Source organism: Telmatherina bonti (assembly GCF_933228915.1).
Source record: "Telmatherina bonti genome assembly, chromosome: 6".
Classification (NCBI taxonomy): domain Eukaryota; kingdom Metazoa; phylum Chordata; class Actinopteri; order Atheriniformes; family Telmatherinidae; genus Telmatherina; species Telmatherina bonti.
This window is the reverse complement of record NC_136624.1, coordinates 2,017,239-2,041,794: the sequence shown is the minus strand read 5'-3', so window position 1 is coordinate 2,041,794 and position 24,556 is coordinate 2,017,239. Positions and strand designations below refer to the sequence as shown.

At 50.1% G+C, this 24,556-nt stretch overlaps 2 protein-coding genes across 2 annotated transcripts in view; one reads left to right on the top strand and one right to left on the bottom strand.

The window, feature by feature from the left end:
• sox13 (SRY-box transcription factor 13) overlaps positions 1 to 5,285 on the top strand; it is a gene marked incomplete at its 3' end in the record, with an annotated part of 101,156 nt that extends 95,871 nt beyond the window's left edge. The window contains exon 14 of the mRNA XM_079242937.1: positions 5,003 to 5,285. Coding sequence (XP_079099063.1) covers positions 5,003 to 5,285 — 283 coding nt within the window. The remainder of the gene's footprint in view (positions 1 to 5,002) is intronic.
• Positions 5,286 to 13,376: 8,091 nt separating this feature from the next.
• etnk2 (ethanolamine kinase 2) lies at positions 13,377 to 24,062 on the bottom strand. The gene is made up of 9 exons (XM_079242793.1): positions 23,286 to 24,062; positions 19,853 to 19,990; positions 19,654 to 19,775; positions 19,434 to 19,574; positions 17,318 to 17,460; positions 15,341 to 15,424; positions 15,103 to 15,263; positions 14,943 to 15,016; positions 13,377 to 13,659 (listed from the first exon to the last, which is right to left on the bottom strand). The coding sequence occupies exons 1-9, from the start codon at positions 23,430 to 23,432 to the stop codon at positions 13,587 to 13,589; spliced, it is 1,083 nt and encodes a 360-aa protein (XP_079098919.1). The 5' UTR covers positions 23,433 to 24,062; the 3' UTR covers positions 13,377 to 13,586.
• Between the last annotated feature and the right edge of the window lie 494 nt (positions 24,063 to 24,556).

The following is a 24,556-nucleotide window of genomic DNA, read 5'->3' as shown; positions in this document are numbered from 1 at the left end:
AACACGTATAAAGTGGTCTAATCTAGATTTGTACAATAACTACGTATAGATCATGTATAAACACGTATAAAGAGGTCTAATCTAGATTGCTACAATAACTACGTATAGATCATGTATAAACACGTACAGCGTGGTCTAATGTAGACTGGTACAATAACTACGTATAGATCATCTATAAATACGTATAAAGTGGCCTAATCTAGATTGGTACAATAACTACGTATAGATCGTGTATGAACACGTATAAAGTGGTCTAATCTAGATTGGTACAATAACTACATATTGATCATGTATAAATACGTATAGAGGGGTCTAATCTAGACTGGTGCAATAACTACGTATAGATTATGTATAACCACGTATAGAGTTTTCTAATCTAGATTGGTACAATAAATACGTATAGATCATGTATAAACACAGATAGGCTGGTCTTATCTAGATTGGTACAATAACTACGTATAGATCGTGTATAAACACATATTGAAGGGTCTAAAATAGACTGGTACAATAACTATGTATAGATCATGTATAAACACGTATAAAGTGGTCTAATCTAGACTGGTACAATAACTACGTAAAGATTGTGCATAGACACGAATTGAGCGGTCTAATGTAGACTGTTAAAATAATTACGTTTAGATCGTGTGTAAACACGTATAGAGTGGTATAATCTAGAGTGGTACAATAACTACGTATAGATTATGTATAAACACTTGTAGAGTGGTCTAATCTAGACTGGTACAATAATTATGTATAGATTGTGCATAGACACGAATTGAGGGGTTTAATCTAGATTGGTACAATAACTACGTCTGGATCGTGTATAAACACGTACAGAGTGGTCTAATCTAGACTGGTACAATACCTATGTATAGATCATGTATGAACACGTATAAAGAGGTCTAATCTAGATTGCTACAATAACTACGTATAGATCATGTATTAACACGTATAGAGTGGTCTAATCTAGACTGGTGCAATAACTACGTATAGATTATGTATAAACACGTATAAAGTGGTCTAATCTAGACTGGTACAATAACGATGTATAGATCGTGTATAAACACGTATAGAGTGGTCTAATGTTGATTGGTACAATAACGACGTATAGATCGTGTATAAACACGTATAGAGTGGTGTATTCTAGACTGGTACAATAACTATGTATAGATCATGTATAAACACGTGTAGAGTGGTCTAATCTATACTGGTACAATAACTACGTAAAGATTGTGCATAGACACGAATTGAGGGGTCTAATGTAGACTGTTAAAATAACTACGTTTAGATCGTGTATAAACACGTATAGAGTGGTATAATCTAGACTGGTACAATAACTACATATAGATTATGTATAAACACATGTAGAGTGGTCTAATCTAGACTTGTAACATAACTACGTATAGATTGTGCATAGACACGAATTGAGGGGTCTAATCTAGATTGGTACAATAACTACGTCTGGATCGTGTATGAACACGTACAGAGTGGTCTAATCTAGACTGGTACAATAACTACGTATAGATCGTGTATGAACACGTATAAAGTGGTCTAATCTAGATTTGTACAATAACTACGTATAGATCATGTATAAACACGTATAAAGAGGTCTAATCTAGATTGCTACAATAACTACGTATAGATCATGTATAAACACGTACAGCGTGGTCTAATGTAGACTGGTACAATAACTACGTATAGATCACGTATAAACACGTGTAGAGTGGTCTAATCTAGATTGGTACAATAACTACGTATAGATTATGTATAAACACGTATAAAGTGGTCTAATCTAGACTGGTACAATAACGATGTATAGATCGTGTATAAACACGTATAGAGTGGTCTAATATTGATTGGTACAATAACGACGTATAGATCGTGTATAAACACGTATAGAGTGGTGTATTCTAGACTGGTACAATAACTATGTATAGATCATGTATAAACACGTGTAGAGTGGTCTAATCTATACTGGTACAATAACTACGTAAAGATTGTGCATAGACACGAATTGAGGGGTCTAATGTAGACTGTTAAAATAACTACGTTTAGATCGTGTATAAACACGTATAGAGTGGTATAATCTAGACTGGTACAATAACTACATATAGATTATGTATAAACACATGTAGAGTGGTCTAATCTAGACTTGTAACATAACTACGTATAGATTGTGCATAGACACGAATTGAGGGGTCTAATCTAGATTGGTACAATAACTACGTCTGGATCGTGTATGAACACGTACAGAGTGGTCTAATCTAGACTGGTACAATAACTACGTATAGATCGTGTATGAACACGTATAAAGTGGTCTAATCTAGATTTGTACAATAACTACGTATAGATCATGTATAAACACGTATAAAGAGGTCTAATCTAGATTGCTACAATAACTACGTATAGATCATGTATAAACACGTACAGCGTGGTCTAATGTAGACTGGTACAATAACTACGTATAGATCACGTATAAACACGTGTAGAGTGGTCTAATCTAGATTGGTATAATAACTACGCATTTATCATGTATAAACACATATAGGCTGGTCTTATCTAGACTGGTACAATAACTACGTATAGATTGTGTATAAACACGTATAGAAGTGTCTAATCTAGATTGGTACAATCACTACGTATAGATTGTGTATAAACACGTATAGAGTGGTCTAATCTAGACTGGTACAATAACTACGTATAGATCATCTATAAATACGTATACATTGGTCTAATCTAGATTGGTACAATAACTATGTATAGATCGTGTATAAACTCGTATAAAGTGGTCTAATCTAGATTGGTACAATAACTATGTATAGATCGTGTATAAACTCGTATAGAGTGGTATAATCTAGACTGGTACAATAACTACATATAGATTATGTATAAACACGTGTAGAGTGGTCTAATCTAGACTTGTAACATAACTACGTATAGATTGTGCATAGACACGAATTGAGGGGTCTAATCTAGATTGGTACAATAACTACGTCTGGATCGTGTATGAACACGTATAAAGTGGTCTAATCTAGATTGGTACAATAACTACGTATAGATCATGTATAAACACGTATAAAGAGGTCTAATCTAGATTGCTACAATAACTACGTATAGATCATGTATTAACACATATAGAGTGGTCTAATATAGATTGGTACAATAACTCCGTATAGAACATGTATAAATACGTATAGAGTGGTCTAATCTAGACTGGTACAATACCTACGTATAGATCGTGTATGAACACGTATAAAGTGGTCTAATCTAGATTGGTACAATAACTACGTATAGATCATGTATAAACACGTATAAAGAGGTCTAATCTAGATTGCTACAATAACTACCTATAGATCATGTATGAACACATATAAAGTGGTCTAATCTAGATTGGTACAATAACTACGTATAGATCATGTATAAACACGTATAAAGAGGTCTAATCTAGATTGGTACAATAACTACGTATAGATCATGTATAAATACGTATTAAGTTGTCTAATCTAGATTGGTACAAAAACCACGAATAGATTATGTATAAACACGTATAAAGTGGTCTAATCGAGATTGGTACAAAAACCACGAATAGATTATGTATAAACACGTATAAAGTGGTCTAATCTAGATTGGTACAAAAACCACGAATAGATTATGTATAAACACGTATAAAGTGGTCTAATCTAGACTGGTACAATAACGATGTATAGATCGTGTATAAACACGTATAGAGTGGTCTAATCTAGATTGGTACAATAACTATGTACAGATTATGTATAAACACGTGTAGAGTGGTCTAATCTAGACTGGTACAATAACTATGTATAGATCGTGTATAAACACGTACAGAGATGGTCTAATCTAGACTGGTACAATAACTACGTATAGATTGTGCATAGACACGAATTGAGGGCTCTAATGTAGACTGTTAAAATAACTAGGTTTAGATGGTGTATAAACACGTACAGAGTGGTCTAGTCTAGACTGGTACAATAACTACGTAAAGATTGTGCATAGACACGAATTGAGGGGTCTAATGTAGGCTGTTAAAATAACTACGTTTAGATCGTGTATAAACACGTATAGAGTGGTATAATCTAGACTGGTACAATAACTATGTATAGATTATGTATAAACACGTGTAGAGTGGTCTAATCTAGACTGGTACAATAACTACGTATAGATTGTGCATAGACACGAATTGAGGGGTCTAATCCAGACTGGTAAAATAACTACGTTTGGATCGTGTATAAACACGTATAGAGTGGTCTAATCTAGATTGGTACAATAACTCCATATAGATCATGTATAAATACGTATAGAGTGTTCTAATCTAGATTGGTACAATAACTCCATATAGATCATGTATAAATACGTATAGAGTGTTCTAATCTAGATCGGTACAATAAATACGTATAAAACACCTATAAACACAGATTGGTACAATAACTACGTATAGATCATGTAAAAACACGTACAGCGTGGTCTAATCTAGAGTGGTACAATAACTACGTATAGATTATGTATAAACACGTATAGAGTGGTCTAATCTAGATTGGTACAATAACTCCATATAGATCATGTATAAATACGTATAGAGGGGTCTAATCTAGACTGGTGCAATAACTACGTATAGATTATGTATAAACATGTATAGAGTGTTCTAATCTAGATCGGTACAATAAATACGTATAAAACACCTATAAACACAGATTGGTACAATAACTACGTATAGATCATGTATAAACACGTACAGCGTGGTCTAATCTAGAGTGGTACAATAACTACGTATAGATTATGTATAAACACGTATAAAGTGGTCTAATATAGATTGGTACAATAACTACGAATAGTTTATGTATAAACACGTATAAAGTGGTCTAATCTAGAGTGGTACATTAACGATGTATAGATCGTGTATAAACACGTATGGATTGGATTTGTTAACCTGACAGAAGGGTTGTTATCTGATCCCTCACAGGCATCTTAACTCTCATCTTTGCAGTCAAACGGATCCCCAGCAGATCCAGTACTCCCACAGCGACGGCCAGTACCCTGGTAGCGGCTCAGTCGCCGTCTCCAGCATGCCCTTTCACCCTGCACTGCTGGAGCATTACCTGCCACAGGTGCCGCCCACCCCACGCCGAGCTGAAGGCCAGGCCACGCCCACCTCTCTGGCACGGGACAAAGAGAGGGAACAAGAGAGGGGGCGGCGCCCGTACAGCGAAGGCGAGGAAAGCGATGTGGGAGACAGGAGCGAGGGTGAACTGGTGCTCCTGACGGACTGAAGGAGGGCTGGTGGAGGGGATGGGTGGGACGGGAGAAGAGCTGTAAATTAGAAGGCCAGCAAGTCGTCACCGTTCAGGCCTCATGTTGATGCGGATGGTTTATCTGTTTTCCTCCAGGAGGACTGAAACGCCTCAGTGAATGATCTGGTTTCCACCTGAAAGGCAGCCAGGAGCCACGCGGTGGGAAATGGCCTGGCAGACACTGCCCCCCTGTGGCGAGGACTGCTCATTGCGATACGACCGTGCAGGGAAACGGCTCTTCTGGTGTCACTCGGGTGGACTGTTTTTGCTAATGACATCCTTTAATTCCTGTTTTTAGCTGAGATGTGCTCCAGCTGTTGTCAGAGGAGACTGGAGTCTGATTTAAGATGCTTTCAGGGAAACTTTTAGCTTTAAGCACCACCGTTAAATTAATTTAGACTTTTTTTCAATAGATTTTTAGAAGGTTTCCACCTTTGTTTTCTGTCCTGGCAGCCTGTTGTGGAACCAGATCGAAACAATCAGACCCTCCTCATCACCATCGTCTTCATCATGCTGTTCTGCTGAGCTGTGCTGAGTAAGATGTCTTTGTGTGCTCTCTCCACAGCACAGCGGGTTGACGTCGCTGTGTTTGACTGTTTTATTTTGTAGTTGTAGTGTTGAGTCTGTCTGTTTAAAATCTGCTGATTTCCTTCCCAAATTATGAGTTTTATCTAGAAAAATGTTTAAGGTGACGTTTCATTCAAATAGACTAAAGAATTGTCCTTTCTGTCATCGTTCATGTTGCTGTTCAGACATCTGATAGGAGGACAGTCATTGCAAAGATCAGTGTTGTGTCCAGAAACTCTCCTTCACTCTGTCCTGTAAACTTTCAGTAAATATTATGACTTGAGATTACAGACGCTTAGCATTTACTTCAGAACTTCAACGTGGAATATTATGGATTCCACCCTACAGCATGTCTGCAGCATACCGAGCTGGCTTATTCTGGGCTCAGACTGTTCCTTGCATTGGACGGTGAGCTAATGGGATGGAAGTAAACGCTCCCTCCTCTTATGGAGGACACACAATCTGAGTCATAGCACAATCCGAAGCCATAGAAATCCATTTTTGGGGACCTTGAGAGCACACATACCAAAACAATCCCTGCACCAACTACTGTATTTCCTCAGGAGCACTTGATAACACATGTTTCAGCAGATATTATGGGTTTTTGATTTAAGAAACATTGAAATATGCTATGCTAAAAAACAAAGTAAAACGTGGTAAAGATGACATTTTAGGCCTGTTTTCCTAACTCTACACCTTTGAATCAGTGTTTCTGTTGCTTACATGAAGCTGGAAACCAACTTCAACAGTTCAGCCTAATTGGGTCTTTTCACTTCCTGAATAAAAACTATTAGCTCTATGCTAATGTTGCTAACACTTTTGTCAAGCTGCAACCTCCACTGGACAAATGCAGAAGTGCCAAAACCTGCAGTTCCCCCTTCATCCACTAGGGGCTCCAAAACAGAGCAAATCCCCATAGACTCCCATGTTAAAAAGACCAACTTCACAGCAGGAATAAACATGTTTACAGCAGAAATAAACATGTTTACAGCAGGAATAAACATGTTTACAGCAGGGATAAACACGTTTACAGCAGAAATAAACATGTTTACAGCAGAAATAAACATGTTTACAGCAGGAATAAACATGTTTACAGCAGGGATAAACACGTTTACAGCAGAAATAAACATGTTTACAGCAGAAATAAACATGTTTACAGCAGAAATAAACATGTATACAGCAGGAATAAACATGTTTACGGCAGATATAAGCATGTTTACAGCAGGAATAAACATGTTTACAGCAGAAATAAACATGTTTACAGCAGAAATAAACATTTTTACAGCAGAAATAAACATGTTTACAGCAGGAATAAACATGTTTACAGCAGAAATAAACATGTTTACAGCAGAAATAAACATGTTTACAGCAGAAATAAACATGTTTACGGCAGATATAAGCATGTTTACAGCAGGAATAAACATGTTTACAGCAGAAATAAACATGTTTACAGCAGAAATAAACATTTTTACAGCAGAAATAAACATGTTTACAGCAGAAATAAACATGTTTACAGCAGAAATAAACATGTTTACAGCAGGAATAAACATGTTTACAGCAGAAATAAACATGTTTACAGCAGATATAAACATGTTTACTGAAGGAATAAACATGTTTACAGCAGAAATAAACATGTTTACAGCAGAAATAAATATGTTTACAGCAGAAATAAACATGTTTACAGCCTGGTAAAAAAAAATCCATTTTAGGTTTAATAGGTCAGGTTTACCTTCATGACAACTGTGGGGGGGAGTGAATTTTTTTCTAACTCGCCCGTTTAAAAGTCATTTAATTTCAGAGTTCAGCATATTTATGGGCGTGTCCTTTTGATTGACAGGTACCTGATCTCCCGCTTTCAAGTCAGAAGAACGTAGAACAACCGCGTTTTTAGCCGGTTAACAACGTGACTTAGCGTTAGGCTCGGAGTTAGGAGTTCGCTTGATGTCATCCACGACGTCCTTACACGCTTGTGTCCGATTCACCACCAGAATGAGTTCACTATGTAGTGTAGCCATGTGCACTGAAGGAGGGCTTTGGGAATAGTACAGACATTCGGACACAGTCTGTGACTTTAGCTATAGTCTTAAAAGGCTGTTTCTTAAAATGAATCATTTACTGCATTTAAAATCAAAGTATGTGTTATTAAAAATTATTCCTATTCCTATTCCTGCTTTTTTGTTTTTTGATATAATGAATCCAAAGCTTCATCTTCTGCCGCTTATCCGGGGTCGGGTCGCGGGGGCAGCAGCCTAAGCAGGGAAGCCCAGACTTCCCTCTCCCCAGCCACATTTGCCAACTCTGCGGGGGGGATCCCGAGGCGTTCCCGGGCCAGCCGAGAGATATAATCCCTCCAGCGTGTCCTGGGTCTTCCCTGGGGCCAAAGCATCACACTTTAAACTAACACTTAGCACACACTAGCTACTACTTTATTTGAAGTATTTTGAGTGATGCTGGTGCCATGAAGACGCCTTCATACGTTTAGCTAACTTTCCTGCCGTTGGAAAAGCAAGGAAATGTTCAGTTCCTGAAATAACTGTTTGAGCTATGCTAATGTTGCTAAAATTTTGCTAGAAGTGTACACTTCAGCATGCACAGTGTTCATTGCTTATGACTAACTACATTGACAAATTCTAACAAATAGCTTAAAAGTTAAGTCACTGAATTTATTCCAGTTCTTGGTTTTATGTTTTGTAATAACAGAACATTTTAAAAAGTCACTTCAGTAGCTGTTAGTTTTGAAGCTAAAACTGTGGAAAACTTTTGGTGTCTTTGCTCTCGTCTCTCCGTAACCAGTTTGACCAGCAGGTTCATTTAATCTAGAATGGTTGTGTCCCCCAGTTAAAAGTCACCTTTAGCTAAATACTAGGTTGATAAATAAAAACATTTTGACCCAGTAATGTTTATTTCCGACCTCTGCAGAAGTTTGAGGGTTGATCTTAAAGATGCTGACTTTCATGTACAGCGAAGGACGTCGGATATTTCCTCTTCTGTTAGTGGAGAGATGCTAACGAGTCATCTGTCATTCCCCCTGCTGATGTAAATACAGAAAGAGAATTTATTTTGTTTATAATTGCTTGTGTAATTTAAAGCTGTACATTTCTGTTTGGAGCTTTTGTCTTTTTGAAAGGCAATAAATGGTTGCATTCATTGTGTTTGGATTATCTTTTTACAAATGTCCATCTGCAGTCCTGGAAACTAGTCAGTTTATGTGTTCATTTCAGATAAATGGCACTGACGATCCATTTCTGATGCAAACTGATCTTAATTAGAACACCTCATGTTGAGTAATAGAGCTCCAACAACATAAGGCAGCACCACTTACAATGCCAGCACATTGACATGGCGCTACAAATACAAAGCATGGTAGTGTAAACCGACCTTTACACACATGTAAACACTCCAGACTTCCCATTCGCTGCTTCAGCTGGAGGTCAGGTAGAAGTCAGACAGAGGTCAGATGGAGGTCAGGTAGAAGTCACACAGAGGTCAGACGAAGGTCAGGTAGAAGTCACACAGAGGTCAGACGAAGGTCAGATGGAGGTCAGGTAGAAGTCACACAGAGGTCAGACGAAGGTCAGATGGAGGTCAGGTAGAAGTCACACAGAGGTCAGACGAAGGTCAGATGGAGGTCAGGTAGAAGTCAGACAGAGGTCAGATGGAGGTCAGGTAGAAGTCAGACAGAGGTCAGGTAGAAGTCAGACAGAGGTCACACAGAGGTCAGATGGAGGTCAGGTAGAAGTCACACAGAGGTCAGATGGAGGTCAGGTAGAAGTCACACAGAGGTCAGACGAAGGTCAGATGGAGGTCAGGTAGAAGTCAGACAGAGGTCACACAGAGGTCAGATGAAGGTCAGACAAATGTCAGGTAGAGGTCAGATGAAGGTCAGACGAAGGTCAGACAAATGTCAGGTAGAGGTCAGATGAAGGTCAGACGAAGGTCAGGCAGAGGTCAGATGTCAGAGGTCAGACAGAGGTCAGACAAATGTCAGGTAGAGGTCAGATGAAGGTCAGGCAGAGGTCAGATGTCAGACGGAGGTCAGGCAGAGGTCAGACAGAGGTCAGATGGAGGTCAGACAAATGTCAGGCAGAGGTCAGGTAGAGGTCAGAGGTCAGCCGGAGGTCAGCTGGTGGCAGGAGGAACCTGCAGCCAACCTGTACACGTGTAGCAACATGTAGTGCAGAACGTGGGACAGCAGAAATAAAACAGGAGACTGTCATCACTTTTACTTTTTAGTTTAAGCTTTTCACAGTATTCCGTACAGTATCTACATCCTCCAACGCCATCAGAACATTTTCATCTGCAAAACCAAGCGCTGCGGTTCAAGTCAAGCATTTACAAAAGGAAACGTCTGATAAGAACATTGTGTCGTTTCTGAACAGTGTTAAAACAACATCAGTACATTCACACTAAAACAGTTCAGTCTGCACAGAACATCTTGCTCTAAAAGCCTGGAACGCCAACACAGTGGGACATCAGCGTGTTGGTCTTCCAGTCCAGTTTCACCAAATTCCCACCGCGTCCAGTCCCCTTCTGTCGCTCAGGTGGCGTCGGCACATCACTGGGCTCCGTTCAAACTGCCGGCTGAAGCCAAGTCCTCAATGTGATGCGCGTTGGATCCCCTGCCAGGAGTCTGAACAGCTCCACCCTGATGCGACTGACGGCATCCTGCAGCTCGTCTCCCAGAGGCAGCTGGGGGATATGATGGCATGGACTACAGAGGTAGCACACCCTCATTGCCAATCAGAACACAATGGCGGAGGGGTCGGGTGGCCGTGGCCACCCCCCACTTAATCCTGGACACCCCAAATCCCACCGTCCTCGTTCAGCCAGCATCCGTCTCCAGAGAAAGCTAGAGGAGGGGGTCATGAACCTGAGAGGGCAAATATTCCAGAAGCACACGTCGCCATGCTTTCACTCACTGCTAGAACACAATGGTGACCAAACCTGCAGAAATCTGGTTCCGCTCCATCAGCAGCAGTTTTCTCATGAGGAGAAGCCAGAAGAGCAAAAACTCCAGGGACAAACCAGAGCAAAGACACGTCTGGAGCAGCTGACACTAATTATCCGTGGCTCGGTGCAGAACGGCCGCCAGGCTTAGCACCAAAGATAGAGAGAAAAGGAGGCGAGGCGACGCAGATTAGAGCTACGAGGAATGAAGCGGCAGCAGAAGAAGAACGGTCTCGTTACAAGCTGTCAGTACAAGCAGCTTAACGCTACTGGAAGCTTTAACCATGCAGAGCTAAACACTGAGCAGCTGTCAGCATCACGTCCAGACCAACGCAGGCTGCTTCTGGGACGGACATGGAGGGGTTTCTGGGTCCTGGTGGATGTGGAGGGAAGCATGGAGGAATGACAAGTGTAATACGCTTGTTGCAGTGAAGGAATGCCAGGCGGTCCATCAGCACCTCCTCAGGAGATCCCAGTCACCGAGGAGGTCCCAGTCACCGAGGAGGTCCCAGTCACCGAGGAGGTCTCAGTCACCGAGGAGGTCCCAGTCACCGAGGAGGTCCCAGTCACCGAGGAGGTCCCAGTCACCGAGGAGGTCTCAGTCACCGAGGAGGTCCCAGTCACCGAGGAGGTCCCAGTCACCGAGGACAGTCCCAGTCACCGAGGAGGTCCCAGTCACCGAGGACAGTCCCAGTCACCGAGGACAGTCTCAGTCACCGAGGAGGTCCCAGTCACCGAGGAGGTCACAGTCACCGAGGAGGTCCCAGTCACCGAGGACAGTCCCAGTCACCGAGGACAGTCCCAGTCACCGAGGACAGTCCCAGTCACCGAGGAGGTCCCAGTCACCGAGGAGGTCCCAGTCACCGAGGAGGTCCCAGTCACCGAGGAGGTCCCAGTCACCGAGGACAGTCCCAGTCACCGAGGAGGTCCCAGTCACCGAGGAGGTCCCAGTCACCGAGGAGGTCCCAGTCACCGAGGAGGTCCCAGTCACCGAGGACAGTCCCAGTCACCGAGGAGGTCCCAGTCACCGAGGACAGTCCCAGTCACCGAGGAGGTCCCAGTCACCGAGGAGGTCCCAGTCACCGAGGAGGTCCCAGTCCCCGTGGAGGTCCCAGTCCCCGTGGAGGTCTCAGTCACCGAGGAGGTCCCAGTCACTGATGACAGTCCCAGTCACCGAGGAGGTCCCAGTCACCGAGGAGGTCTCAGTCACCGAGGAGGTCCCAGTCACTGATGACAGTCCCAGTCGCGAGGAGGTACCAGTCACTGAGGACAGTCCCAGTCACTGAGGAGGTCCCAGTCACCGAGGAGGTCCCAGTCCCCGTGGAGGTCCCAGTCGCGAGGAGGTACCAGTCACTGAGGACAGTCCCAGTCACTGAGGAGGTCCCAGTCACCGAGGAGGTCCCAGTCCCCGTGGAGGTCTCAGTCACCGAGGAGGTCCCAGTCACCGAGGAGGTCCCAGTCACCGAGGAGGTCCCAGTCACCGAGGAGGTCCCAGTCACTGATGACAGTCCCAGTCGCGAGGAGGTACCAGTCACTGAGGACAGTCCCAGTCACAGAGGAGGTCCCAGTCACCGAGGAGGTCTCAGTCACCGAGGAGGTCCCAGTCACCGAGGAGGTCTCAGTCACCGAGGAGGTCCCAGTCACTGATGACAGTCCCAGTCACCGAGGAGGTCCCAGTCACCAAGGAGGTCCCAGTCACCGAGGAGGTCACAGTCACCGAGGAGGTCACAGTCACTGAGGACAGTCCCAGTCACAGAGGAGGTCCCAGTCACCGTGGAGGTCTCAGTCCCCGTGGAGGTCTCAGTCACCGAGGAGGTCCCAGTCACCGAGGAGGTCCCAGTCCCCGTGGAGGTCTCAGTCACCGAGGAGGTCCCAGTCACCGTGGAGGTCTCAGTCACCGAGGAGGTCCCAGTCACCGAGGACAGTCCCAGTCACCGAGGAGGTCCCAGTCCCCGTGGAGGTCTCAGTCACCGAGGAGGTCCCAGTCACCGAGGACAGTCCCAGTCACCGAGGAGGTCCCAGTCACCGAGGAGGTCCCAGTCACCGAGGACAGTCCCAGTCACCGAGGAGGTCCCAGTCCCCGTGGAGGTCTCAGTCCCCGTGGAGGTCTCAGTCACCGAGGAGGTCCCAGTCACTGATGACAGTCCCAGTCACCGAGGAGGTCCCAGTCACCGAGGAGGTCTCAGTCACCGAGGAGGTCCCAGTCACCGAGGAGGTCCCAGTCACTGATGACAGTCCCAGTCACCGAGGAGGTCCCAGTCACCGAGGAGGTCTCAGTCACCGAGGAGGTCCCAGTCACCGAGGAGGTCCCAGTCACCGAGGAGGTCTCAGTCACCGAGGAGGTCCCAGTCACCGAGGAGGTCCCAGTCACTGATGACAGTCCCAGTCGCGAGGAGGTCCCAGTCACCGAGGAGGTCTCAGTCCCCGTGGAGGTCTCAGTCACCGAGGAGGTCCCAGTCACCGAGGACAGTCCCAGTCACCGAGGACAGTCCCAGTCACCGAGGAGGTCCCAGTCCCCGAGGAGGTCCCAGTCCCCGTGGAGGTCCCAGTCCCCGTGGAGGTCTCAGTCCCCGTGGAGGTCTCAGTCCCCGTGGAGGTCCCAGTCACTGAGGACAGTCCCAGTCACCGAGGAGGTCCCAGTCACTGAGGACAGTCCCAGTCACCGAGGAGGTCCCAGTCACTGAGGACAGTCCCAGTCACCGAGGAGGTCCCAGTCACTGAGGACAGTCCCAGTCACCGAGGAGGTCCCGGCGTCCTGCCTGCTGCTCATTCTGGGACCTGCAGGGCCATCAGGGCAGGTTTGGTGTTAAAGTACTGGTTGAAACGCAGCACGGCATACCTGCAAGCAAGATAAAGAGTTAGCGCTGACGGAGGGACACACACTCCTGGTGGTGGTTTCACACACACAGATGTACGGCTACGAGGCAGTGTGTGTGTGAGTGTCTGAGGCACACACACACGGTAATAAATTAGCACGTTTCCATGGTAACCAACCAGTAGCGCCATGAAGGATCACGTTATTCATACTTTATTATAACATAAAGCTACGGTGTTCACACCATGCTCTGTTACTTCTAAAGGACAAAGTGATGGATCCATGATGTTTCCAGCAGGTTCTGATCCTACCATATGAACGTGGAGCTGAACTGGAGACTCATCAGACCAGTTTGTCCATCTTCTATTGTCCAGTTCTGGTGAGTCTGTGTGAATTGTAGCCTCAGTTTCCTGTTCTTACTGACAGGAGGAAACCCGCTGTGGTCTTCTGCTGCTGGAGACCATCTGCTTCCAGGCTGGATGGGTTTTGTGTTCAGACATGATGTTCTGCACATCTTGGTGGGAACCAGTGCTCACTGGACTTCCTGTTGTCTTTCCACCATCTCCAGTCTCCTCTGACCTCAAGAGGACCTTCTGGTCCAGACAACTGCTGGATGTTTTCTCTTCTTCAGACCTTCTCTGGAAACTCTGGAGATGGTTGTGTGTGGAGATCCCAGTAAACACTCAGAGCAACAGCCTGAAATGTCCTTTCTTCCTCATCCTGATGCTCAGTTGGAACTTCAGTAAGTCATCTTCACTGGGACTACCTGTGTGGAGGTGCTGCCGTGTGATTGGCTGACCGGGACTACCTGTGTGGAGGTGCTGCCGTGTGATTGGCTGACCGGGACTACCTGTGTGGAGGGGCTGCCGTGTGATTGGCTGACCAGACAACAGGTGGTTAACAGGTGGAGCTGGCAGACTGCCGAATCTACATGTTGGACAAGAGAAGCACGTTTTGACGCGGGTCAAAGGGTTAGCGGCTCAGCTTCAGTCTCCATGATCCGGATCTAATCTAATGTCCTGTGAGCTGATGGGAGGAGCTTCATCCATCAAACGGCCCGTCTCCACCATGGGGGGGTCCAGCCTGGGCTCCAGGTGTGCTGCATGCGTATTAGATGTTGGAGTCTCATAAAAGAAATGTGAAACCAGCTTGCTTTTGGGGTTTTTGGTTTCTTCCTGCCTCAACGCTCCTCTTCAGCCGTGCTGACAGACTGTTTTCAGAGAAATGCTTCGACCCATTAGTTGCATTACGTCCTAGCAGGTGGGGGGCGGGGACATAGGGTCGCCCTTCCACACACACAGACTTACCCGAGGAAGTCAAAGTCGATGGAGGAATATTTGGCTTGGATGAGCGCCCAGAAGCCCCAGAAGAAGTGAGAAGCCTTGACAGAGACACATGAGATATCAGATGTGGCGAAGTAACGCGAGACACTGTGGGTGTGTGTGTTCACCGGCGGTTTCCCCTCACCAGAGCAAACTTGTTGACCTGGACGTAGAGCGTCTCCAGCTCTTGCTGGCTCACCTCCTCACACTTCTTGGTGAAGAACTTGTAGGCCTGCAGGTACTCTCTGAGCCAGTCCATCTGCATGTCCCGGCTCGGGTAGAGTCCATAATCCAGCTCCGTCATGCCTGGTCACACACAAGGAATGACAACCTGTGCTGCACAGACCCAACATTAACATGAGAAACACGCCAGCTTAGCAAACCTGCAAATTCATTGAAGTGGTTGCCGATGTCGAAGGCCTGGTAGTTGTAGCTGGAGTACTCGTAGTCTATGAAGCGAACGTGACCTGGGAGACAAGGAGAGACAGCACATGGTGTGTGTTCTGACTACGCTTTCACCCCAACACACTCCCCTGACGGAGTCCCGTCCGACGCGCGCTCGCCCTTGACGGAGTCCCGTCCGACGTGCGCTCGCCCCCGACGGAGTCTCGTCCGACGCGCGCTCGCCCCTGGCGGAGTCTCGTCCGACGCGCGCTCGCCCCCGACGGAGTCTCGTCCGACGCGCGCTCGCCCCCTAACTGAGTCCCGTCCGACGCATGCTCACCCCCGACGGAGTCCCGTCCGACGTGCGCTCGCCCCCGACGGAGTCTCGTCCGACGCGCGCTCGCCCCCGGCGGAGTCTCGTCCGACGCGCGCTCGCCCCCGGCGGAGTCTCGTCCGACGCGCGCTCGCCCCCGACGGAGTCTCGTCCGACGCGCGCTCGCCCCCTAACTGAGTCCCGTCCGACGCATGCTCACCCCCGACGGAGTCTCGTCCGACGCGCGCTCGCCCCCGACGGAGTCTCGTCCGACGCGCGCTCGCCCCCGACGGAGTCTCGTCCGACGCGCGCTCGCCCCCGACGGAGTCTCGTCCGACGCGCGCTCGCCCCCGACGGAGTCTCGTCCGACGCGCGCTCGCCCCCGACGGAGTCTCGTCCGACGCGCGCTCGCCCCCGACGGAGTCTCGTCCGACACGCGCTCGCCCCCTAACTGAGTCCCGTCCGACGCATGCTCACCCCCGACGGAGTCTCGTCCGACGCATGCTCACCCCCGACGGAGTCTCGTCCGACACGCGCTCGCCCCCTAACGGAGTCTCGTCCGACAAGCGCTCGCCCCCTAACGGAGTCTCGTCCGACACGCGCTCGCCCCCTAACCGAGTCTCGTCCGACAAGCGCTCGCCCCCTAACCGAGTCTCGTCCGACACGCGCTCGCCCCCTAACCGAGTCTCGTCCGACACGCGCTCGCCCCCTAACCGAGTCTCGTCCGACACGCGCTCGCCCCCTAACCGAGTCTCGTCCGACAAGCGCTCGCCCCCTAACCGAGTCTCGTCCGACAAGCGCTCGCCCCCTAACCGAGTCTCGTCCGACACGCGCTCGCCCCCTAACCGAGTCTCGTCCGACACGCGCTCGCCCCCTAACTGAGTCTCGTCCGACACGCGCTCGCCCCCTAACTGAGTCTCGTCCGACAAGCGCTCGCCCCCTAACCGAGTCTCGTCCGACAAGCGCTCGCCCCCTAACCGAGTCTCGTCCGACAAGCGCTCGCCCCCTAACCGAGTCTCGTCCGACACGCGCTCGCCCCCTAACCGAGTCTCGTCCGACACGCGCTCGCCCCCTAACTGAGTCTCGTCCGACACGCGCTCGCCCCCTAACTGAGTCTCGTCCGACAAGCGCTCGCCCCCTAACCGAGTCTCGTCCGACAAGCGCTCGCCCCCTAACTGAGTCCCGTTCGATACGCGCTCGCCCCCTAACTGAGTCCCGTTCGACAAGCGCGCGCCCCCATAACTGAGTCCCGTTCTACAAGCGCTCGCCCCCTAACTGAGTCCCGTCCGACGTGCTCCCCTAAAGCAGTCCCGTCCAACCCTCTCCCCGATGGAGTCCCGCCCGACAGCATCAGTCAGAACTAAGGCAAGCCATTATCCATGCAGGAATTGTCCAGGATCCTGCCTGTTCACTTCCTTAAATCCAGGTGGGGACTTTTACTGAACAGGCAGTGCATAACATAATATCCCAGGTGTTTCCAAACGTTGACATACTTCCCGTAAAAAAGCCTTCATTTCCTTCTGCTGCTTGTTGCTGGTTCAGACATCTTGCACATTCCAGCAGCCAATGGAAATTGCTCATGTGGATGGATGCCTGCCAGCACCTCCAGGTTTGGTGGAAGTCACTAAAAGAGGGAGGAGGAGGAAGAAAAGAATCCACCTACCCTCTTTGCTGTTGTGGATGATGTTCTTGCATAGCAAGTCGTTGTGACAGAGCACCACAGGAGATCCCAGCGTGGAAAGATGCTCCTTCATCCACACCATCTCCTGCTCCAGAATCGCCTTGCTGGGAACCTCCTGCTGGATTCTGCCAGGAGGAAGACAGGGAAAGGCCAGGTTTTTGTTCCTGCTGGCCCATGACAACAGCAAGTGTCTAAACACAACAGTGATGGCGATTATTTTCATGTGATCATGAAACAAGCTGCCTTCATCGTTTCTAATCACTAAAATGAGAACAGATGTGAACCTAAAACAGACCAACATGCTCCGGCAGCACATGGACCACATGGCCTCCTGTCTGGAGTAAAACACCTGAAATAAATATAGTCATCTTCACAACTACGGTGGTGGTGCTTTGGGGTGTGCCTGGTTGCTGGGGGAGTGTCTCCTGGTCATGTGGCCGTGCTACATGTTAGCGCTTCCTGCTGTCTGCAAACACGTCTCATGCTGACAGTTAGCAGCACATGGACTCGGTTTTACGTCAGTGAGTTAATGTGTTGGCCCAGCAAGTCCTGAGCGCTGAGTAAAGACCCCTGGCTGTAATGGGCTTATGGAGCCTAATCCATACTCGGCCTGACAGGAGATAAGACGTGGCGGAAGGCTTGCTGGCACAGAAACCTTTCCCAGTTCACATCCACCAGGCCGGCCTCTTGTCCCACACTCGCTCAGCTCCAGCTGGTCTGTCAACTTCCTCCATTATTTAGCCTCAAACTACAATTTTAAGAGAAAATGGATGAAATTACTCCCAGAATAATGCTAATGGTGTGAGTTAGTAAGGATGTGAGGTGATAGGCAGAGCTAAGCTCGCTACACCCCTCAGACTCCCGTATCCAGCCGGGTTCTATCCGTCCACACGCTGGGCTTATCCTGACAGCCTTCACCGGCGAGGTATTGGCGCTACTGGCGGCTTGTGGCGCGCTTCTCAACGGGTTCGCCTCGGGGTCCACCTAGAAGGAACGGTGTAGGAGGTCCGGCCCAGGAGGCTGGGGGGCAGGAGGGCGGCGGTCTGTGGGGGGCAGGAGGGCGGCCTGTGGGGGACAGGAGGGCGGCGGTCTGTGGGGGGCAGGAGGGCGGCGGTCTGTGGGGGGCAGGAGGGCGGCCTGTGGGGGACAGGAGGGCGGCGGTCTGTGGGGGGCAGGAGGGCGGCGGTCTGTGGGGGGCAGGAGGGCGGCGGCCTGTGAGGGGCAGGAGGGCGGCGGCCTGTGGGGGGCAGGAGGGCGGCGGCCTGTGGGGGGCAGGAGGGCGGCGGCCTGTGGGGGGCAGGAGGGCGGCGGCCTGTGGGGGGCAGGAGGGCGGCGGCCTGTGAGGGGCAGGAGGGCGGCGGCCTGTGGGGGGCAGGAGGGCGGCGGCCTGTGGGGGGCAGGAGGGCGGCGGCCTGTGGGGGGCAGGAGGGCGGCGGCCTGTGGGGGGCAGGAGGGCGGCGGTCTGTGGGGGGCAGGAGGGCGGCGGCCTGTGAGGGGCAGGAGGGCGGCGGCCTGTGGGGGGCAGGAGGGCGGCGGCCTGTGGGGGGCAGGAGGGCGGCGGCCTGTGAGGGGCAGGAGGGCGGCGGCCTGTGGGGGGCAGGAGGGCGGCGGCCTGTGGGGGGCAGGAGGGCGGCGGCCTGTGAGGGGCAGGAGGGCGGCGGTCTGTGGGGGGCAGGAGGGCGGCGGCCTGTGGGGGGCAGGAGGGTGGCGGCCTGTGAGGGGCAGGAGGGCGGCGGTCTGTGGGGGGCAGGAGGGCGGCGGCCTGTGGGGGGCAGGAGGGCGGCATGATGTGGATGTGAAAACGTTGGTTTCAGTAAATTTAGGTCGGCGTTGCACTGGGCGAACGGCTGAAGCCGATACCTGAAGATGCAAAGCAGCACCAGCTGTGACACCACGTCTCCACCGTATCCGTTTCACGCCATGACTAAAGTTACAGGCAAGTCAGGCTGCCCTGCACCATCGTTCTCACAGCGACCAACCAGAAGCTTTCTGAGTTGGCGAGTGTGGGACGGACCCTGGCCGACGCGGCACGGACCCTGGCCGACGCGGCACGGACCCTGGCCGACGCGGCACGGACCCTGGCCGACGCGGTGCTCACCGGGTGTTGGAGGCCTGCTCGGTGAACTCCGTGGCCACCAGGGAGAAGTACTTCTGCATCTTGATCCACAGGTTGGGTTTGGGGATGCAGCCGTTGTGCGCGTGGATGGCGTGGACGCGAGCCATTTCCCTGGCTATCAGTCTGAGGGGACAGAGAAAGAACATCATCCTCAGAGCCAGAGCTAGCCCTGCAGAGCGCCGTGACTCGGAGTCGTCCCAACCTGAGCAGCGTCGGATCCCGGACGTCCTGCGGGCCGAGGGCATCTCCCTGTATGAACTCGTAGCAGATGCCGTTCTGAAAGGTGCAGTAGAGACGAGGAGCACAGCCGTTGGCGTGCAGCACCTGGAGGAGGCGTGGAAACGGCGTGAGAAAAACAGTTTTATGACACGAGACCTGGTTCCATGACACGCAGACACTACCTGGAAACTTTTCAGCTCATTAGCTCTGTCCACAATCAGTTCAGTCTTGTTCCCGTAGACCCGGACCAGGACCACATCCTCCAGACCGTCATCCACATAGCAGCCCACAAGCTTGTTGGTGGTCCCATCGGTGAAGAGCTGGAGACAGACAACCCTACCCATGTCAGGGATGTGTTTCCAGCCTGGTCCTCCACACACACACACACACACACACACACATATACACACACACACACACACACACACACACACACACACACACACACACACACACAATCAGGGTAAGTTTATTGAATGACTTCCTCTGAATCAGACAGTGTGATGCTACATGACACACCGCGGCGTTACAAGACCACTCAGAGACTCATAGCAACACAAGATCCATGTCTTCATCATCACCACCATCTTCTTCACCATCATCATCATCCTCACCACCACCATCATCATCATCTTCACCACCATCATCATCCTCACCACCACCACCATCATCATCCTCACCACCTCCATTACCATCACCGGGCTGGTGTGGATTTGTAACCCGATGGAGGAGACGTAGTACCACCAGAAACAGCAAGGGGCACTGTTGAGCTGATACCGGACCCAGCAAGGGGCACTGTTGAGCTGATACCGGACCCCTGAGTGGAACAATGAAGAAGCAGGTGCCACAATACATGTAATGGTCCCTCTGGCAATGAACATGTTGCCATGTTGGCTCTGGTCTGAAATTGATGTCAGAACTTGAAGGTGAACGCATGTTAGCAGACAGCCATGCTCACATAATGTCACATGACTGTCTGTGACATTTAAAACACACATCCATTTATGTACGTAAGGAAAAACGGGCCTTTCAGTTTCGGTGGCAACATGACGACAGAAATACAGGTCCGGCTTGTTTCCACAGACTAGTTTCAGCAGTGCATAGTCACTTTGGCTGGTTTTGGGCTCATTTTGTCATGGTGGCATCCATCTTGCTGAAATCCAGCGCTTCCTCCTGTACGTGCCACGCCAACACAGCCGAGTGAGCCTTGACAGGAATTAACATCTGCTTTGGATGCTACTTCATGTGAACAGCTGAAACCTTTGGTTTGCCATGATGCCAAATTGCAGGTCTGACTGTTGTCATGCTCTGGCTGGTTTCCATACAAGCAGCTGTGTTAGTGTCAGAGCAGGTGGGCCAGGGCTTGACAACACCATACCAAGCATCCACTGCATGGAAAAAATATCCACAGAAAAAACGCCCCACCTGCAGAAAGCATATTAACGAAAACAGACGCGACCCTCGGAGAGTTCTCTAGTTCACGGTAGACCTCCGGTCTTCCGTCAGGATGGGCCGCAAGCCAAGTTTCTGCAGAACAGGAGACCATGTTGTAGTCATAGCACTGTTTAATGGCACTTCTCAGGTCTTGTGTGGAATCATCTGTACACATTAAGTGTTACATGCACACTGACAGCAGCCTTTCCGGCTCGAATCCCGCATCATTTGCTTGGACAGCGCCTCGTTTGGAGACCTGAATAACCAAAAGGATTCTGATTGAGATGAACGACACAGGCTGGTCCGCCGACATCTCATACTGCGTCAAGTAGACCGAATACAGGAGGTGGCCCACGAGCGAAGTGTGTAAGACACAACCACAGTGATACTGGATGGAAGAACCATCCCAGTCAGCTAGGAGCTGATGCAGCTCCACTTGTTGCCTGGGTGTCTGCAAGTATTTTACAAATTCAGAAAAATAAATTCATTCATTCATAATCCGAACCACTAAGTCCGGTGGAGGGTTGTGAGGAAGCTGGAGCCTGGAGTCCAAGCGGCGTTTCTGACTTTCTAACAGGAGAGAAATACTCTGCAGGGAGTGTTGAGGCGATCTGAAGCCTCATTTGAAAGACAGTAAACACAGGTTACTAAAAGAGTACATCGTTCGCAGACTGCAGGCTTACTTGTGGTTCCTAGAGTCTCAAAGAGCCGAGCAGGAGGCAGAGCCTTTGGTTATCAGGCCCCTCTCTTATGGAATAAGCTCCCAGTTAGTGTTAGGGAAGCAGACACCCTCCCCACCTTTAAGACTAGGCTGAAGACTTATCTTTTTGATAAGTCCTATAGCTAGGGATGGTTAGCATCCCTTAGTTGCCGGTTCTTCCTGTTAAAAGGGATTTTTTTCCTTCCCACTGTCGCCAGTGTGCTTGATCAGGATGGGAGATTGAGAGAACAGACGCTTCAGTCCGGGGGTCCAGGGGGGTTGGGGGGGGCAGTGTCTGTGTCTGTAAGAGGGGGCGTTTCAGTCCGGGGGTCCAGGGGGGTTGGGGGGGGGCAGTGTCTGTAAGAGGGGGTGTTTCAGTCCGGGGGTCCAGGGGGGTTGGGGGGGGGGGCAGTGTCTGTGTCTGTAAGAGGGGGCGTTTCAGTCCGGGGGTCCAGGGGGGTTGGGGGGGGGGGGCAGTGTCTGTGTCTGTAAGAGGGGGCGTTTCAGTCCGGGGGTCCAGGGGGGTTGGGGGGGGGGGCAGTGTCTGTGTCTGTAAGAGGGGGCGTTTCAGTCCGGGGGTCCAGGGGGGTTGGGGGGGGGCAGTGTCTGTAAGAGGGGGTGTTTCAGTCTGTGACTCATCCAATCGGGGTTCCTGCTGCTCTTAGTCACATTTAAGACATTCCTGCTGCCATCAGAACAACCGCTCTGCTGCTCCAGTGTCCTCCCAGTGCAACCAGCCGGCCCAGCTTGACTGGCGGGACCCAACCAGCACGTTGTCAGAGCCAGCTACATGCTTATGGGGGGGGGGGCATCAGATCCAGCCAACATGGTCTATCACCACGTCACCCCACCAGCTGGTTTTACATCTAGTCCAGTTCAAAAGCAGGAGACAAAGCAGGGAAAGAGACACATACTGGTCACTCCATTCTAGTCAGGAAGTAAGTAAAGGTTTAATCTGAAAGATAGAAATCACAAAGTGCTTCACAGCCAAACACAAAACTTTAACACATCATAAAACACGAAGAAACAAATAAAGCTAAGTAAAGGCAGTCATTCTAGGTGTCAGAGAGGAGTTGGAAACATTCCTCAGAGTTCGGCTAAACTGGGAACACTGGAGAGTGACACTAGTGTTAACAAGTACACCGAGTACTGGCAGCATTTTGCTTTGGTTGGGGGTGTTTTTTACGTGGCAGCCCTGAAAGCATCCTGCGGTTGCTTGTAGTCGCACAAGCTCAGCCAGCTGAGGACGGTCCTGCCGGCCACTGCTGTCTGTCAGGCTGGTGACACCTTTTCCAGAAACGTTCACATGAAGCGGACTAGGCTGAATAAAATACAGAAGTTATTGTGATCAATATCTCCCAATGTCTACCACAAAGATTGTCAACAAGACCACATGGTCGTTAGCCGCCGGGCGGGGTGTCTGTCTGGGTGGTGCTGCTACTACCGTCCATCCCAGCATCGCTCCGTGGAGCCAGGCTTACCTTGGTCCGGACTCTGTCGGAGTCCCACGCGGGTCTCAGCTCCTTAATGAGCGCCATGGCCCCCGCCTCCACGTCCTGCTCGTCCACCAAGATGGGGATCTTCCTGATGGCCGGCGACCCGACGGGGACATGTATCTGCGTCTCCATCCTGCTCTTCCGACCCGCTAGTCTCCTGCCAGAAACCCCTACAAACCAGACAAGGCTCGCCAGGTTCCTGCGCTACCAAAACACGCCCGTCTGCAGACTGAGGGACTCTGGAGCTCTTCCAGGACGCTAAGCAGCAGCGGGGAGGATGTGAGGCCGACCTGCCGGCTCTGGGTGCTGCTCTCCGGGAGGATGTGAGGCCGACCTGCCGGCTCTGGGTGCTGCTCGCCGGGAGGATGTGAGGCCGACCTGCCGGCTCTGGGTGCTGCTCTCCGGGAGGATGTGAGGCCGACCTGCCGGCTCTGGGTGCTGCTCTCCGGGAGGATGTGAGGCCGACCTGCCGGCTCTGGGTGCTGCTCTCCGGGAGGATGTGAGGCCGACCTGCCGGCTCTGGGTGCTGCTCGCCGGGAGGATGTGAGGCCGACCTGCCGGCTCTGGGTGCTGCTCTCCGGGAGGATGTGAGGCCGACCTGCCGGCTCTGGGTGCTGCTCTCCGGGAGGATGTGAGGCCGACCTGCCGGCTCTGGGTGCTGCTCTCCGGGAGGATGTGAGGCCGACCTGCCGGCTCTGGGTGCTGCTCTCCGGGAGGATGTGAGGCCGACCTGCCGGCTCTGGGTGCTGCTCGCCGGGTCTCTCCGGAGCCGTCGGCCGAGCGGACCTTCCTCCTGCTTGGCTCCGCCCACCATCATCCGATTGTCCCAGCCAGAGCCTTACATGTCAGAGTTGCGACACTCGTCTCCTCTCGTGCAGAGTGCTCCAATCAGAGCTGCGACACCCCGGGAGTCACGTGGTTCAAGGAGCTGCCCATCGTCCCAAACAGCAACAGTTCCACCATGACTGTTGCTCATTTTCTCTGCTAAGTGGCAGAAATAACGAGCGTTTGGTCCTGCTGGATAAATCTGTATGTTTTTAGTTAAATGGAACATATTTGACAGGATAAATGTGTATTTAATGTTTTCAGCTGATTCCAGAGTCTTGTGAACCCCCAGGATTCCTCTGCCTGCAGCTGCTGCATTTTTTTACAGTCTTTTCCATCATGAAACAAGTGTTGCTGCTCCAGTACGACCAGTCACATCTTCAGAAAGCTTCCCAGTTCCTCCACGTTGCCGTGGTTACCATCTCATCCAG